We start from the raw sequence: 16,140 nt of genomic DNA, 5'->3' as shown, positions 1-16,140 counted from the left end.
ACATCATCACAGGTCTTTACACCCATCATTTGTTATCAAAGGCAGAGCTGTGCTATTATAGAGGAGGAGAATAAAATGTTGGCATGATATTCTGACTCATTCGCTTGGCTGCAAACTGCTGGAACAGATTGAAAGGTTGAGCTTTTGGATCGCCAACGTGAGACACGGGCTCCCTCTTGTGGCCGAGTTGCGTCACACGATTGCGTGCGTGGCTATTAAAATATGTTAAGATCTGTGTGTAGCAGAGCATCAGACTCACTGTGAGGTCTGAATATCACCGACTAACTCGCTTGTTTTTAGAGGAACAGGATCAGAGTTCAAACTTCAGGCGGATGTTTGAAGAAGCTCTGACTGTCGTCTGAAGATGTTAAATATGCAGCTGATTGAGGGACATTACTGGCAGGGTTTCTAACATTTCAAACATAAACATGAGACGAGTAAAACACAGCAGTGATTGATGCCGGTTTAGACAGAAAAGATGATAAAACTCAAAGTTTATTTCTTTTTATTTTCAGTGACTAAAACGTGCATTCAAACTCGTGCACGCGCTGCAGATCTGATCATGTTGGCAACTTGTCAGCACTGAAAGGTTTCATTCCTCTCCCACGCAGCTTTCTTATGAAATAGGTGTTTTTATTTAAAGCTCTGACAAGACCTACTGGTAAAATAATGGTTTCATTATGTAGATCTAAAGCTCCGTTTCATCAGAGCGGTTCAGTTGGGTTCATCTCAGCACGGCGCGCATGTTGTGATGTTTCCAGGATAGATCCTCATCTTACCCTGTTAGGGAAATCGATCTGACCTCGATCGATCGATCCGACCTTAAAAAGGTGGAGCTAGGAGTCAAAAGTCTACAACATGCAGCCGAGCCAGCGGCATGATTTCAGGTCTGAGCGCCAACCGCGATGCAATGACGTGCTCAAGAGGCTGAAAAGGACTTCATGGCATTCAGACCTTTAGGCGCTTAAAAATAAAAATGGAGGGGTTCAAAAAGAGAGAGAGACAGCTGCATGAACGCAGCTCATACAGGGTCGATGCCGAGTCAAACACCGAACAGTTCGGTCAGGTGCTACTTTAAAAAGTGAAGCTAAAACCAGCCAGTCAATAGTCTTTATTTTCACCTAACAGATAATTTCCTCCCTGATCAACCTCCAAGACTCTGAACGATGGAAATGTTCACTTTTACTTTCTCAAAAAGCCAATTTGATTTTTAAACAGACCATATGTTGTTGTTTTCACATCATACTGTCTCCTGTCACAGACTAAAACAGGATTACAACCACAGAAGATTTTTGATTAAGAAGCTTTTAATAGTTTTTTTTTTTTTGATGGAATGGTTAAAGTGAGAAGTACATGGTTGTTTTTCCACGGTACACAGACAGGGGGCGCTCTAACAGAACAGGTGGAGGATGGCTCTAGAGGCTGCAGGCCTGCAGCTTCTGGTCGGCCAGCTTCAGGGACACCCAGGTGTTGAGCATGGAGGCCCGAAGCTTACACCACACCAGGTGATCGCTCAGGCCGAAGATCTGCGCCGCGAACTGAGCCGCCGCCTCCGGGGAGAGGACGGTGGAGCAGCCGAGACCTGCAGGGGGGGGGAAGAGGGCGTGGTCAGTGTCATGATTAACTCCTACATGATGTTTGTGCATCTCTCTTTTCATGTCTAAACTCATTTAGCCTCTTTGTTATTGGGATTTAATTACCACTGGGCATCCGCAGGGAGGACCAGACATCCTGCGCCCCCCAGTCTGGAGTGAGAGGGGGGCAGTTGATGACGGGATAGGCCGTGTTTCCAGACATGACTGGGCCCAGGCCGTTACTCCTGCCGGCTACCGCCACAAACACGGTGGGGACGCCGTCACCTGGAGGAACGAACACATACAAGAAAAAAAATATCAAATAATTAATGAAGTTTGACTCTAAAATGTGAGAATTTCAGAAGGATCAAACATTCCTGATCGTTTTGTTTCAGAGAGGTGCCGCCATTAAAATGTGTCAATGTCAGATATTACCAATATGGTGAAGCTCTTTTACACAATAATACATAAACATACATGTGTATATTAGGGGCGGGACTTTAAAGCATTAATAAATAAACGATTAATTAATTACAAGGAAATAACTGTTGAAATTCTTTAAACGCATTTAATCACAGTTAGCTTTTCGCTAGCTTCGCGTTAGCTTTTCGCTAGCTTAGTGCTAGCTTTTCGCTAGCTTCGCGTTAGCTTTTCGCTAGTTTAGGGCTAGCTTTTCGCTAGCTTAGGGCTAGCTTTTCGCTGGCTTCGCCACAAGTACAAACAAGAAGCATTTGCAGCCTAAACTCCACCAAATGACTGTCTTCAGGACCAAAATTAGTAATTAAATGTCTGATAAACTTATAAATTCACTCTCTAAATTGATCGCTCTGGACTGTAGACCACTATTAGTGGTAGAAGATAAGGGGTTAGAAAATGTGCTACAGGTAGCAACGTGTGATCCAACTTTCCAGCTGCTGTGCAGAAAAACTATTTCAAACAAGATCCAACAGCTTTATGAAACTGAGAAGCAAATAACACTGCATGCATTGTATTCATTCATCCACCAAAATCCATTTAGACTGAGAAGTGTTGCTGTTTAGGGCAAATATTGTGATGCACTTAAAATGCGATTAATTAATTAGAAAGCCCTGAGTTAATTAGTTAAACATGTTTAATCAAGTCCCACCTTGTGTTTATATAAATATATATTTTAAATGACCTTCATATTGAGCTTTGATGCGCAGAGTCTCGTCGGGGCCTTTGTGAGCGGAGGTGACTCTGAGAACACAGGGGATCCCGTACGACGTACAGGCCTTCCTGATCTTCTCGCAGTGAGCCATGTCCGAGGTGGATCCCATCAGAACCACGACCCGGCCGCTGGCCTGAGGCTCCAACAGCAGCTGCACACAAACGGCACTCGTTACTGTCACACTTTATCAGAAGACGGACAGCAGAAGGAGGCCGAAGTTTAAATATTCAGGAGGTACTTTCTTAGACTCGCACATTTTAAATCTCAGAGCAGAGCTTCGTCAAGTCACATTTATTTGCATGGTCCGTTTAAAGCAGCATCAAAGAGCTTTGGACAGAATCGGATCCTCTCTGAGTTTCGTTAAGATGTGCAAAAATCCACATTATTATTATTATGAATAATAAATGACAATGATGTGAGAAACAGGTTTGTCCGGTCATGTTCTGAAATGACTCCATGGTCGTACCTTCACTCTTTCAGAGACCCACTCAAAGTTCCTCTTCACCATCTGCATCGCCTCAGGTGTGACTTCTTTCAGGTCTCTGTACACCTAAAACCACGAGGAGGAAACAAAGTTAGTTCTGTTTTTTTTTTTTCTTATGATTTTAAACAAACGAAGAAGAAAAGTCCTGACCTGCTTATCTTTCTGCTGGCTTCGGTCTCCAGCCGGCCACAGCCGCCAAGAATCGTTATCGATCACATCGGCCAGAACGATCTCCTTCGTCTTCACGTTGACGCCAAACTCGATCTGCAACAAAAAAACCCCTCCAGAAGTTAGAAGCATTCAAGAAGTGTCCAAACATTAAATCACCCAGCAGGGGGCAGCGCCGCGCCTCGTACCTTCATATCCACCAGCGTGCAGTTCTGCGTGGCCCAGGACTTCTCCAAGATCTCAAAGATGGCCACCGTGCTGCGGTTCATCACGTCCACCTCACACTGACCGATGGAGAGTCCGGCCAGGCTGAACTTGGCCTCCAGCAGCTGCTCCTCCGACCACTGGGGGTCGTTGTTGGCATCGTCCTACAGCGGGAAAATAAATAACATGTCAACAGGAAGGTGGATAAAGAAAGTCAAGTCAAACATTTAAACAGGAAAATTACAAAAACATAAAAACCAGAGGACATTAAAGAAGAGAAGTTCAGTAGGACGCTGTGATCGGCCAATCAGAAGGAAGCTCCTTTCACGACTTTAGTTTCCATAAATGTGTTTGAAATAATCTAACAAAGACACTTTAAGAAGTGACGCTCGCCTCCTTATTCATGTCTGATAGACGGTTAAGGATTCATCTTTTGGATGCATATCGTGGAATTGAATCCATGTTTTCTGAACGTGCAGCACTAAAAACAAACAAACAGAAAAGAGGGCGGGGCTTGGGGGAGAGGGGCGGGGCCTCACTTTAAAGAACATCTCCATCTTCAGGGGGGAGAAGCGGTAGCCCTCTTTGACTCCGGGGTTCCTCTTCAGGAACGATCCAGTGGCGACTCGTCGACAGACCCACTCGATGGGAATCATCTCGCAGTGCGTCGCGATGAACGCCGTGTCCGAGTGCTGCCTGACGAAGGCCGTCTTAACGCCTGGGAGAGGGAGAGAGAGAGAGAGAGAGAGAGAGAGAATCACAGCGTCAGTGTCCGACGCTCCCAAAACACAAACCTGGAAAAAAGTGTGAAGATCCAGACGGAGGAGTCGACCCAACGAGCTAACGTCACTTTTATTAAATCAACCAGACTGCATTCAATTAAACTGACAGTTTACATCTTATGAGCTGCTGACCGGCAGCCATCTTGATCACACAGTTTGTGTTGTACTCTTTGTTTGTTTTGCACATTTAAAACAGAAGAGATAAACTTCCTCCCTGAGACTCTCCACAGCGATGTGAGAGAAACGTTTCAGTGCGACGCTGTAAAAACGCTCCTGCTGGGTTTAAAACATAAATCACCCCCCCCCCCCTCTCCCCCCTCCGGATCCTCTCTGTGCTGTCTGACACATCAACCCCCCCCCCCCCCCCCTCAGTAACTGCTGAACTGATGGCAGCCATTAGTGTAAAACACATCACAGGCTTAAAGATAAAAGAATTAACCCTTTAAGTAACGCTAACGTAGCAGCTCGTGTTCTAAATGAAGTGCAGCACAGTCTGAAGTCACAAGACACACACACACACACACACACACACACACACACACACACACACACACACACACACACACACACACACACACACACACACACACACACACACACACACACACACACACACACACACACACACACACACACACACACACACACACACACACACACACACACACACACACACACACACACACACACACACACACACACACACACACACACACACACACACACACACACACACACACACACACACACACACACACACACACACACACACACACACACACACAGCGCAGCGTGAGGGTAACAGTTAGGTGTAACTCACAGCTCGGTCTGAGTCTCTACGAGTCTTTAAACCGACGCTCTTCAAATCGTTTCCATTCAGAAGTCATGTCGAGCTTTTTGTGTGAAACAGGATTCAAAATGTTTCACTGATCAGGAGCCGAAGGGACGAATTCTTTCTGGCTTCATGAGTCCGTCTCTGCACACTCAGTGAAAACTAGATTACATACAAGTTTTTGTCTTCTCCGTTTCCCTTTCTGTCTTGAGAAGCCAAAAACGTCGACGCCTTTAAACCGATTATTAACTTCCTCACCGTTCATCTTTACATCCCGATGTAGATGTGTAAAGATTTTCTATCACCAAAAAAAAACAGAAAAACACGAAGCATGTGAGGACGCCATTTTGGCTGTGAGAACCAATGATCCTGAGCCGACCATCGATGACATCTCATGACTTCAATTTGTAGAAAAGCCAAAATCTGCAACGAGTGCATAAAAGCAAATCCATGACTCAGAGATGAATTCTTGTTTTACGTTTATAAACTGAATCCCTCAAACTATTGAATGCCCCCCCCCCCCGTGGTGTGTGAAACAAAAAGGTGGTCTGATAAGATAAGGAGAGGAGAAGATTTGGGGGTTACCACTCCAAACATGAGTCAGCACTGACAGAGTTTCCTAACAGAAAGGTAAACAGGCCAAAGGTTCGTCGTCCTGTCTGAACAGTCACCTCACCGACCTCTTTAACTGAAAACACACAAACACTCAAACTGGGCTCAGTGAAGTCACACAGGAGCGTCGTTTCATAAAGCTCCTCCTCTCTTCATTTAAACACGTGTGTCCTATATTATAGACGTGAGGTCATTCATTACACCTTTAAACAAAGAGCCAATCAAATCAGGCCTTGCTAATTAAAGTGAAGTCTGTGATGGTTATGAGACAGGAAATCAGAATTTAAGACAAACGCTCGTCACTGTGATTGATTATGGTCTGAGATATAGGTAATAATAATCTGCGTTAAAGTTTTCCCGCCTTTCTGTTTCTCAACATGTGGTTAAAGTGGCCTGGAGGTGATTATGACTCACCTGCTCCACGCCTTACCTGGCAGAGCACCTTGATCCTCAACGGGTCCCTGAAGCACAGCAGGTTTGGCAGCAAGCCAGATTTTTAAACCAACAACAACTAAAAAAAACCTAAAAAAAACCTGATGTCTGTGATGTTGAATAGAAGATCTTTGCATTCAGGAAATATCTTCATTTAATTAATATCAAATACAGTCAAACTAAAGTTTTGGTAGATGATACTTTCATAAAAAAAAGGAGATTTTGTCATATTTAAAAAAAATACTATCATAAGTATCAAACATTTAACTTTCAGTATTTCCATAATTTAATAAAGAGTGCATTATTTAATGAGACGAATTATAAAAAATAAAAAGTTTTCACCTTTAAACCAACAGTACCAGGTCCAGTTTGATCCAGACTTCTATACAGAACCGGTTTATTGATGCCAGAGCAACTAAAATGTAAATCCCAGACATCCATTGTTATTATGAAATAAACAGTGAAACTTGTGAATATCTGGTGCAGTTAATTCTGCAGGGATTTACCTGCCATGTTCTCTCTCTCTCCTCTGCAGCAGCTTTTGGTTAAACAAATGATCTAAAGTTCTTGCATCATATTCAGCTCTCTGTGATCTCAGACCTGCACACATGTGTTTTCCTGCAGCAGCCTGAACACACACACACACACACACTCACCAGACTCCTGCAGCAGCCTGAACACGCAGCTCGTCGTCCTGTTGGCGATGGCAGACTTCCCCTCCATCTGGTCCTTCCTCGCAGCGTTCCCGGCGGTGATCTGGTCTTTGGACTGAACCAGAACCAGGCCAGGCTGGTCCAGAAGCTCGAAAATCTGCTTCGTCTTTCCTTCATTCAGCTTTTGGCCGATCTTCAGTTCTGAAAGAAGAAAAAAAACAAACGCACGCGCACAGAAACAGGAAAAGTGCGGGTTAAAACATGGTACATTAACTTTAAACTCGTGAATAAATTAAAAGTTCTGTTTGTACCTGGAGTGGAGGCCATGGTGGGGTAGTTTCTCGACCTGCAGCTCTGCAAGACAAAACTTCAGACAGTTGGTGTGTAGAGGCAGCGAGAGGCGAGCAGCTAGCAAAGAGGGAAGTAAAGTTCGCCCTACGTGACCTGAGAGCCAATCACAGCCCTTTTCTGACTTACGCAACCAATCACAGCAGCGCATTCTGATCACGTGAGGCAAGGATGCTCAACACCAAATATTTTCTGAACTTTTTTTTTTGGGAGTTTATCCCCTCAAAGTGAGCGACCCCGTGTTTCTCTGTGAGGACGTCTGATTGAATCAGGACTGAAGAATCCCTCCCGCGGGTTCGACCGAACCGGAGGTCGATTAGTCTTTACTCTCTCTTCCTCGTGAGGTACCACGTGCGTTTCACCAGTTAACATGTTCGATTAATAACACGTTTCGATTAATCGACGTGACAGCACTAATGGTGGCCTCTGTCTGCATGCTGAACTGGTTTGATTCATCAGCTAAGTTTATTTAGTTTTAACGAGCCACGTTGTACCGTGCCTGCACGTGCTCTCTCACTAACACGCACGCGCGCTGATTGCTCGGGGAGGGAGGGGGGGGGCAAACCGAGAGTCTCCGGTCGGGGTCGGGAGCAGCACACCGGGACCAGGCAGGCAGGATGGAGTTTGAAGAGTCCGGGATCGGGGAGGAGTGCGGGGTCTTCGGGTGCGTGGCTGCGGGAGAGTGGCCCACGCAGCTGGAGGTGGCTCAGGTCCTGACTCTGGGACTAACAGCGCTACAGCACAGGTGAGTCATGGACAGGTGTGTGTGTGTGTGTGTGTGTGTGTGTGTTGGAACCACAGGATGTGTAACGGGATAAAAAGTGACATAATGAAGTTTTGACCATGTGCCTGTTCACCCTGATTAAATCCAAATCTGTTCATTGACTGTGCAGAACAAAGATCCTCTAAAGGAGGATTCAGGTTAGGGCTGTCTCTATCTGATTATTGATAACTGATATCGGTCTGATATCATCCAGAACAGGAAGATCAGGTTTTATCAGCCTGTCATTTAACAGACTTTAAAGCATCATTTGTTTTTATTCAGGTTATTTTCAGACTCTTCCATTGATGTATTTATTGATTTTATTCCCTTGTATAATACTGTAGATATCATGTTGAAGGTTAACATGTATAGATAGTTAGATAGATAGATACTTTATTGATCCCGAAGGAGAGTATATAACTCTATATGTTAATAATAAATGGGTCAGTTTTCCTCATGTTGCTGACTGTTGTTCTCACTTGATCAAACATTGAACACATTGATCAGGTAATAAAAGTGATTGATCGCTGCTGATATCATATGGTATTATTGTGTGGGGTCATCCCTCGTTTGCCTTGTGTGAAAGAATTTGCTGCTAAATGTTTGCAGGCTTCTTAAAGAGGAACAAATCAAGTTCAAAATCAACCGAGGAAAAGGTTATAAATTATAAAAAAAATACAAATAAAATTAAGTCATGTGATGCTGCATTGCTTATAAATGCTTTTCAGCCGCTTTTGGCTTTAAATAAAACCAAACATAAATTCACCCCAACAATGATTCATCACTTTTAGCTGACTTTCATAATAGTTGCTCAATACGGTTTTATTTTTTAAGAGAAACAAGTTCAGACTCTTAGATTGTCCCAGACTCCCAATATTGAATTATAATAATTATTTTTTTAATTGCCAAAAATTGCAGGCAGCCCTCTGAACACACCGCCCAAACATCTGCACACGTGGCTGGATGTCTGAATTTACTCTTTAATCATTTTATTTTGAAAAATCAGACTAAAGAAGTTGTGTTAGTTTAAAGCTCGGTGTCTTTGATTCGAGGTGTCACATGTTTTGGGTTTATTTCTCATTGGCTCTTCACCTCTTTGCTGCAGCTCACTTTGGCCTCTGCTTCTAGATCAACACCCTCAGTGTAGTTTATGAGTCACGTGACGTTACCTGTCTGTCTGGGGACGAATCAGACGAGGCCATGGAGCGGACTGAATTGATCTTTATGATGGGGATGTGATCGTCCTCTTCTTTGCACCGGACCTTCGTGTCCCCGGCAGACTCGGAGTGCGTGTGCAGCCGTTTGACCGCTCGCTCCAGCGTGGAGTCTGAAACAGAAAAGGATCCAGCTGTTTTCTCTTTGTCTCGCTCCACGCCGTTGTGACTTGTGCTCGCAGTCAGCACCCGGCCGTTATCGGTAACTCGATTATCAGACTCGTCATGAGACTCATCAGTCATCAGGACGACATGTGACACGCTAAGTGATTACACACTGACAAACCTTGATCCATAGATTTCCTCTTCTTGGGTCTGTCGGGTGGGAAGGGTTTCTCCTCCTGCTCGGCCCGGTCATGAGAGGAACCTGCAACACCAACACACGGGTCCAAAATACAGTCAAAGGAACAACACGCCACTCCTGATTTAAATACAGAGCTGAAATAAAATTAAAAAAAAGTTCTGATGACGGATGTTTGCTGGACAGATTTTTAAAGTCAAATGAATGAACCTAAACCTTATGAACGTCCAGTTCTGCTGTTTAGAACAGAACATCTCAGCCTTGTTCAGAAAGGTGCTGGTGTCACTGCAGCCAGGCAGCCAATCATATGCTAGAGGGGGCGGGACTTGTCACCTGGTAACGTTTAGGACAGCTGAGGGGAGGCAGGAAACATCTGCAGGCTCTGAGGTCGGGAATAAATCAGTGTGTTTAATTTTCTATTTGTTGAACAGCTCGCATATATGAAGTTATTGTTTGACTTAATTCAAGTAAAAACAAACATTAATATAGATTATTTTTAAGTAGCAGGACGAACAGCTCGGGACAAAATGAAGATACTAAAACTGCAGAAATCTACGATTGTATGTAAAATAAAATGAAGTAGATTTTTATTAATGACATTCTTCATATTTTCCTCTTTACACCAAAGATTCACTTCATGTGTTTATAAATCTGGACGATATGAAAGTTTCACTTCTTGATTTAAAAGCAGGGTCGGTCATTTCCTTTTTAAGTTTTTGATTGTAATCGTCTTTTTAGGTCCTGACAGTAATTAATAACTCAGGTTCTCTGAAAAAGAAACAACCAATCATCTTTAGCAGCTGGATCGTTCTGCGATGATGTCACTATTTTTTGCAAGTAAGGCTGCAAATCGGCTGTGGAAATGCAAGCAAGATCATAGTTTACTGGACCAAACCAGACTGAACCAAACCGGACTGAACCAAACCGGACCGAACCAAACCAGACTGAACCAAACTGGACTGAACCAAACTGGACTGAGTCAAACCAGACCAAACCAAACAAGACTGGACCAAACCGGACTGAACCAAACCGGACTGAACCAAACCGGACTGAACCAAACGGACTGAACCAAACCGGACTGAACCAAACCGGACTGAACCAAACGGACTGAACCAAACTGGACTGAGTCAAACCGGACTGAACCAAACCGGACTGAACCAAACCGGACTGAACCAAACCAGACTGAACCAAACGGACTGAACCAAACCGGACTGAACCAAACCGGACTGAACCAAACCGGACTGAACCAAACCGGACTGAACCAAACCGGACTGAACCAAACGGACTGAACCAAACTGGACTGAGTCAAACCGGACTGAACCAAACCGGACTGAACCAAACCGGACTGAACCAAACCAGACTGAACCAAACCAGACTGTACCAAACCGGACTGAACCAAACCAGACTGAGTCAAACCAGACCAAACCAAATAAGACTGGACCAAACCGGACCGAACCAAACCGGACTGAACCAAACCAGACTGAACCAAACCGGACTGTACCAAACCGGACTGAACCAAACCAGACTGAACCAAACCGGACTGAACCAAACCGGACTGAACCAAACCCCACTGAACCAAACCCCACTGAACCAAACCGGACTGAACCAAACCGGACTGTACCAAACTGGACTGAACCAAACCGGACTGAACCAAACCAGACTGAACCAAACCGGACTGTACCAAACCGGACTGAACCAAACCAGACTGAACCAAACCGGACTGAACCAAACCGGACTGAACCAAACCAGACTGAACCAAACCGGACTGAACCAAACCCCACTGAACCAAACCCCACTGAACCAAACCGGACTGAACCAAACCGGACTGTACCAAACTGGACTGAACCAAACTGGACTGAACCAAACCCCACTGAACCAAAATGGACTGAACCAAACCAGACTAAGCCAAACCGGACTGAACCAAACCAGACTAAGCCAAACCGGACTGAACCAACCCGGGCTGCGTGGTGGAAACGGGCTTTACTAAGAAAAGCTCCGTCAGAAAAGAACTCACTCATGAATCTGTGGTGTAGAGTCGATCGCTCCTCCTGGACCAGGTGGATCCTCGGTTCTTTATTGTTTGCAGGAACATCGAGGCTCAGGGAGGAACCAGAACTGCAGGTTCTGTCCGTGGTACTCTCAGAGTTCACCTTGTTCAAACCGATGTCTCCGATGTCCGCGTCCTCGCCGTCCTCGGACATCGAGAGCCTGACTGAGTCTCTGTTGTTGGCGGCGTCTCTGCCGTTCCTCGTGCGGGTCATTATGGCGTCCACCTCGTTGTAGAACCTCATGATGCGCCTCGGGTCCGTCTCCTTGGTCATCCCTCTCTGGAGCGAGCGGTACAGGTACTTCAGGTTCTTGTACTTGGTGTGACACTGCTTCCAGTCGCGTTCGATCCCCTGCTGCAGCAGCCTGTTGGAGATCTGCACGAAGATGTCTCTCTTCCGGGTCGAGCTCTCCAGCTGCCTGCACACGCGCTCGTCAGACCAGACCTGGACCAGCGCTCGCACCTCCTGCTCGCTCCAGTTCCGACCCGTGTCCGGAACCGTGACCACGTGGAACTGATCCGGTTGATCGGTGAGAGATAGATGGGCTTCTGAACGGGGAAAATAAGATGGAAAAGGAAAGGTCATGTAGAGGTCATTGTTTTAACACATCTTAAACGAGCGTGTGATCATTTTGGGACTATTTTTAAACTTCGATACGATTTTAGTAATCATAAAAATATCGATTTTACCTGTTAAATTGTCCTGAAAGATGAAAAAAGAAAGTTCTAGGAGCCCAATGTTAGATTGGATAATTTCCTAATTTTAATGAACAAAATGCGAGCAAACTCCTGAACACGCTCTGACTGGCACCTCTCCAGCTAACCCAACAAAATCCATATTTTTGGTCCGCATCGGGACTTGAACCGGTGTAGGTACCAGATCGGGTCTTTGAGCTGGACTACACTACAACTAGGACAGAATTAATTCAGCACCTAAACAGCATTAAAAAAAACCAAAAAACTGCAACGGTACAAGACTGTTTTCATGATTTTCGTCCGAAGTCAAGGAACTCCACTTCCCACAATCCTTTGCGAATTATAGTTGTTGTTTTGTTTTTTTAAGTAACTTTTGTTTTTAAAGTGTGAATACTGTTCATGTTGGACTGTCTTGAAGTTTGTGTCCTGGGAAATATAAACTACATTTACAGTGGTGTGAAAAGTTTATTAATGCATTTAGTGTTAGCTAGCTAGCTAACAAGCTAACTATGACTAACAAGCTAGCTAGCCTGCTAGCAAGACTTATCTGTTCGCGTCAAGGTTCGCAAACATTCGGCACAGAGGAGTGGGAAATATTACCATGGTAACGGCAAGCTCAACCAATGAGAAAAGCTCTGTGATCGTGGGAAGTGTAAGTTTGTGTGACGTCACGAGCAGGCGCAGGACCGCGAGCCGATCTGGTACCTACAGCGGCGACCCACCGGTTCCCAACCCGAGTCCCTGTGGACTGAAATACAGCCGCCCCGCTTCATACATAAAATAAAGATAACGTGCAGGAGTTTCTGTTTTTTTTTAAAATCGTGATTATTTTTTAATCCTTAATGGTCGAGCGAGGACGGAGCCAGAAACTGTGAGAGAGAGAGAGAGAGAGAGAGAGAGAGAGTGGCCCTTCGTTGCCGTGACAACGACTGCAGCTTCTGTGCACTGTCTTGAGTCAGCCTGTGATTTTCACACCAGCGCTGGTTTCACGCTGTTGCTATGACGATCTGTCACACATGCACGCATCGTTGCGTGCGTGTGTGTGTGTGTGTGTGTGTGTGTGTGTGTGTGTGAGATCGATCGGGCGTACCTGTTCTTTTCCACCTGGCCTCTAAGTCTCCGCTCGTATCGTAGTCGTTGCTGTCTGCAGAGGAAGTAGAAGTTTACAGATCAGTCGTTCCGTCGGCCTCGAAGAGAAAACTCTCCCGTCCTGCAGACGGAGAAAACTCACCGTCGTCGATCTCGATGACGACCTCGCTCTCTGACCCCGGCGTCTGCAGCCTCTGCGCTCCTCGCTCTCCGTCGTACAGCCTCCTCTGCATCTCCATCGTCCCGTCCTCCAGCCCGCGGTCCAGCAGGATGGCGTCCACCTCCTCAAAGAACTTCATGTATTTCCCCGGCCCTCCGGAGCCGCTTCCCCCCGCCGCCGCGTGGGCGCTCTTCGCCGTCTTGTGGTCGTACTTCAGGTTCTTGTACTTGGTCCGACACTGTTTCCAGTTCCTCACCACGCCAAAGTTCCTCTGCATCTGGAACGCCATCTCCTGGAAGATGCATTTGTTGCGCAGCGTGCTCTTCAGGCGCTCTCGAATGCGGCGGTCGGCCCACACGCACAGCAGAGCTCGCACCTCGTCGTCTGTCCAGTGGCGCCCGCCCTCCTCGGCCACCGTCGGGGTGAAAGAAAGAGCCCGGTGGATTTGAGTCCTGAGACCTGCAATCACAGAAAGAGAGCCGGCTACATTTTACTTCCTGTTTGATTTCTTCATCTAAAGCAGGAAGAAGTTCAGTCAGTGTGACAGAATAATGCTAAGCTAACGTCGCTGGCAGCTCAGCATGCAGCCCCCCCCCCCCCCAGAGAAACCCGGGTCTGCTGAAGAGCATCAGAAAACACAGATCATCTGGTGTTTATAGAACCTGCATGTTTTCTTTTTATTTCTTTTAATTTAAAAAGTACGAAGCAGCGAGGAAACAAACCGAGTCAGCGTCGGTGCAGCTCAGCTGATGTGTCATTAACTGTTCTCCTGCATGTCACCAGGATGCATCTTAAAAATCACCAGGATGAAATAATTTTTTTTTAATCCATGAAAAATATATTTTTTGCGTTAATAATCTTGAAAAGCTCCAAAGTGTTGGTTGAACCTTCCTTTACCTTCCTGCAGGGGGACAGGGACTGAGGAAGAGTAGATCCTTCTTCTTTGAGTCCCCTCATCCTCCTCTTCCTCCCAGCCCTCCTCCAGCCTGTCCTCCTCCTCCTCCTCCTCCTCTTCTTCTTCTGCGCTGTAATTCGCTGCTGCTGCGTCACACTTCCTGCTCTGCAGCCCCAGGCTCCTGCACTGGGCCTGACACTCCCACCAGCCGCGCACAATGCTGAGCCTCCTCAGACGCTCTGAGATCAGCTCGAACGTGCTCCTGCTCTCGGCGACGTGCTGAGCGCCCACCTCGTCCCACACTGACATGAGAGCGAGCACCTCGGCCTCCCCCCACGGCCTCTCCACGCAGCCTTTGTCCTCCACCGCCTCCCCGCCTGCTCTTTGTCTCTCTGCTGCTCCCTCCATGTCTGAGCTGACCTGGAAACGCTTTCTTTTCCCCAATCCGCCTGTCTCTGCTGCCCGGTTCCCTAGGCAACCAGGCGGCTAAGCCTGAAAGCAACGCCTCCATGCAGAAAAGCAGCCTCACCACTGGCTTAAGCTGTGTGCAGAGGGGGGCGGGGCCAGCTGTAATCTGAGAAGCAGCTTGGTGAAAAGGCTGAAGCTGCAGCGAGACGACTCCCTGTGCACGGCTGCTCCTCGGCAGACTGTGTGTGTGTGTGTGTGTGTGTGTGTGTGTTTGTTTACCTTGATTCGTCCTTTTCAGCACCTGAAGAAGAAAAAGCTGCTCAGCCTCCGGGCTCATGTCGGGTTTCACCGCTGAACAAGTCGACTCACGTTGACTCCTGCAGGAAACCAACTCAGATGTCATTCCTTTGAATCCTCACAGCTCTGTGTGTGTGTGTGTGTGTGTGTGTGTGTGTGTGTGTGTGTGTGTGTGTGTGTGTGTGTGTGTGTGTGTGTGTGTGTGTGTGTGTGTGTGTGTGTGTGTGTGTGTGTGTGTGTGTGTGTGTGTGTGTGTGTGTGTGTGTGTGTGTGTGTGTGTGTGTGTGTGTGTGTGTGTGTGTGTGTGTGTGTGTGTGTGTGTGTGTGTGTGTGTGTGTGTGTTCAGGGGTCAGGAGAGCGCCGGGATGGTCCTGAGTAATGGAGCCAGCCCCCCCACATACACGGCCCACAAGGTAGCACTCATCATAATGTTCAGTTAAGCTGCTTTTCTTCAAAGCTGCAACATCGAAATAAAAACAACAAACTTTCACTCAAACAGAGAGAGAGGGGGGGGGGGGGGGGAGAGAGGGGGGAGGGGGGAGAGAGAGAGAGGGGGGGGGAGAGAGAGGGGGGAGGGGGGAGAGAGAGAGTGGGGGGAGAGAGAGAGAGAGAGAGTCCTCTGATCATTCAGTCATTTATTTAAAGAGTTCTGACACTTCCACCGTTTCAACTCAGTTTGAAAAAATCAGATTTATCAGAGTGACATGTTGAGATATTTACAGACGAGATAAAACAGGATCAGACAATACACAGTGTAAGTTCTCTCTCTGCTTCAACCTGCCTCTCTCTCTCTCTCTCTCTTTACTTTCTCTCTCTCTCTTTACTTTTTCTCTCTCTCTCTCTCTCTCTCTCTCTCTCTTTACTTTCTCTCTCTCTCTCTTTACTTTCTCTCTCTCTCTCTCTCTCTCTCTCTCTTTACTTTCTCTCTCTCTCTCTTTACTTTCTCTCTCTCTCTCTTTACTTTCTCTCTCTCTCTCTCTCTCTCTCTCTCT

The 16,140-nt window shown here is 46.4% G+C and overlaps 3 protein-coding genes across 3 annotated transcripts in view; 1 reads left to right on the top strand and 2 right to left on the bottom strand.

The window, feature by feature from the left end:
• Positions 1–1,289: 1,289 nt before the first annotated feature.
• LOC306828378 (multifunctional protein ADE2-like) lies at positions 1,290–7,322 on the bottom strand. Its single transcript, XM_079350819.1, has 9 exons — positions 7,242–7,322; positions 6,934–7,131; positions 4,159–4,337; positions 3,604–3,783; positions 3,398–3,511; positions 3,230–3,313; positions 2,734–2,914; positions 1,701–1,859; positions 1,290–1,582 (listed from the first exon to the last, which is right to left on the bottom strand). The coding sequence occupies exons 1-9, from the start codon at positions 7,255–7,257 to the stop codon at positions 1,416–1,418; spliced, it is 1,278 nt and encodes a 425-aa protein (XP_079206945.1). The 5' UTR covers positions 7,258–7,322; the 3' UTR covers positions 1,290–1,415.
• A 4-nt stretch (positions 7,323–7,326) lies between these two features.
• Positions 7,327–16,140, top strand: part of ppat (phosphoribosyl pyrophosphate amidotransferase) — a 12,478-nt gene continuing 3,664 nt past the window's right edge. Inside the window, 2 exon segments of the mRNA XM_079350845.1 lie at positions 7,327–8,023; positions 15,495–15,561. Coding sequence (XP_079206971.1) covers positions 7,896–8,023; positions 15,495–15,561 — 195 coding nt within the window. The 5' untranslated portion in view covers positions 7,327–7,895.
• On the bottom strand, positions 9,166–15,356 carry LOC306828373 (uncharacterized protein). Its single transcript, XM_079350813.1, has 6 exons — positions 14,446–15,356; positions 13,531–14,007; positions 13,390–13,443; positions 11,571–12,152; positions 9,542–9,622; positions 9,166–9,368 (listed from the first exon to the last, which is right to left on the bottom strand). The coding sequence occupies exons 1-6, from the start codon at positions 14,849–14,851 to the stop codon at positions 9,190–9,192; spliced, it is 1,779 nt and encodes a 592-aa protein (XP_079206939.1). The 5' UTR covers positions 14,852–15,356; the 3' UTR covers positions 9,166–9,189.

The sequence above is a fragment of the Symphodus melops genome (genome assembly GCF_947650265.1).
Source record: "Symphodus melops genome assembly, chromosome: 8".
Classification (NCBI taxonomy): Eukaryota; Metazoa; Chordata; class Actinopteri; order Labriformes; family Labridae; genus Symphodus; species Symphodus melops.
This window is presented reverse-complemented; position numbering and strand designations above follow the sequence as displayed.

Bases quoted from the DNA above. Each gene is read 5' to 3' on its own strand.
- LOC306828373 (XM_079350813.1), bottom strand. From the start codon at position 14,851: ATGGAGGGAGCAGCAGAGAGACAAAGAGCAGGCGGGGAGGCGGTGGAG. The intron at 13,444-13,530 runs GTGAGTTTTCTC...CTTCCTCTGCAG, and splicing joins CGTCATCGAGATCGACGACG to ACAGCAACGACTACGATACG. The intron at 12,153-13,389 runs GTACGCCCGATC...TTCCCCGTTCAG, and splicing joins GGCCAGGTGGAAAAGAACAG to AAGCCCATCTATCTCTCACC.
- LOC306828378 (XM_079350819.1), bottom strand. The intron at 3,784-4,158 runs GTGAGGCCCCGC...TTCCCGCTGTAG, and splicing joins AGATGGAGATGTTCTTTAAA to GACGATGCCAACAACGACCC. The intron at 1,860-2,733 runs GTCATTTAAAAT...TCGTTCCTCCAG, and splicing joins CATCAAAGCTCAATATGAAG to GTGACGGCGTCCCCACCGTG.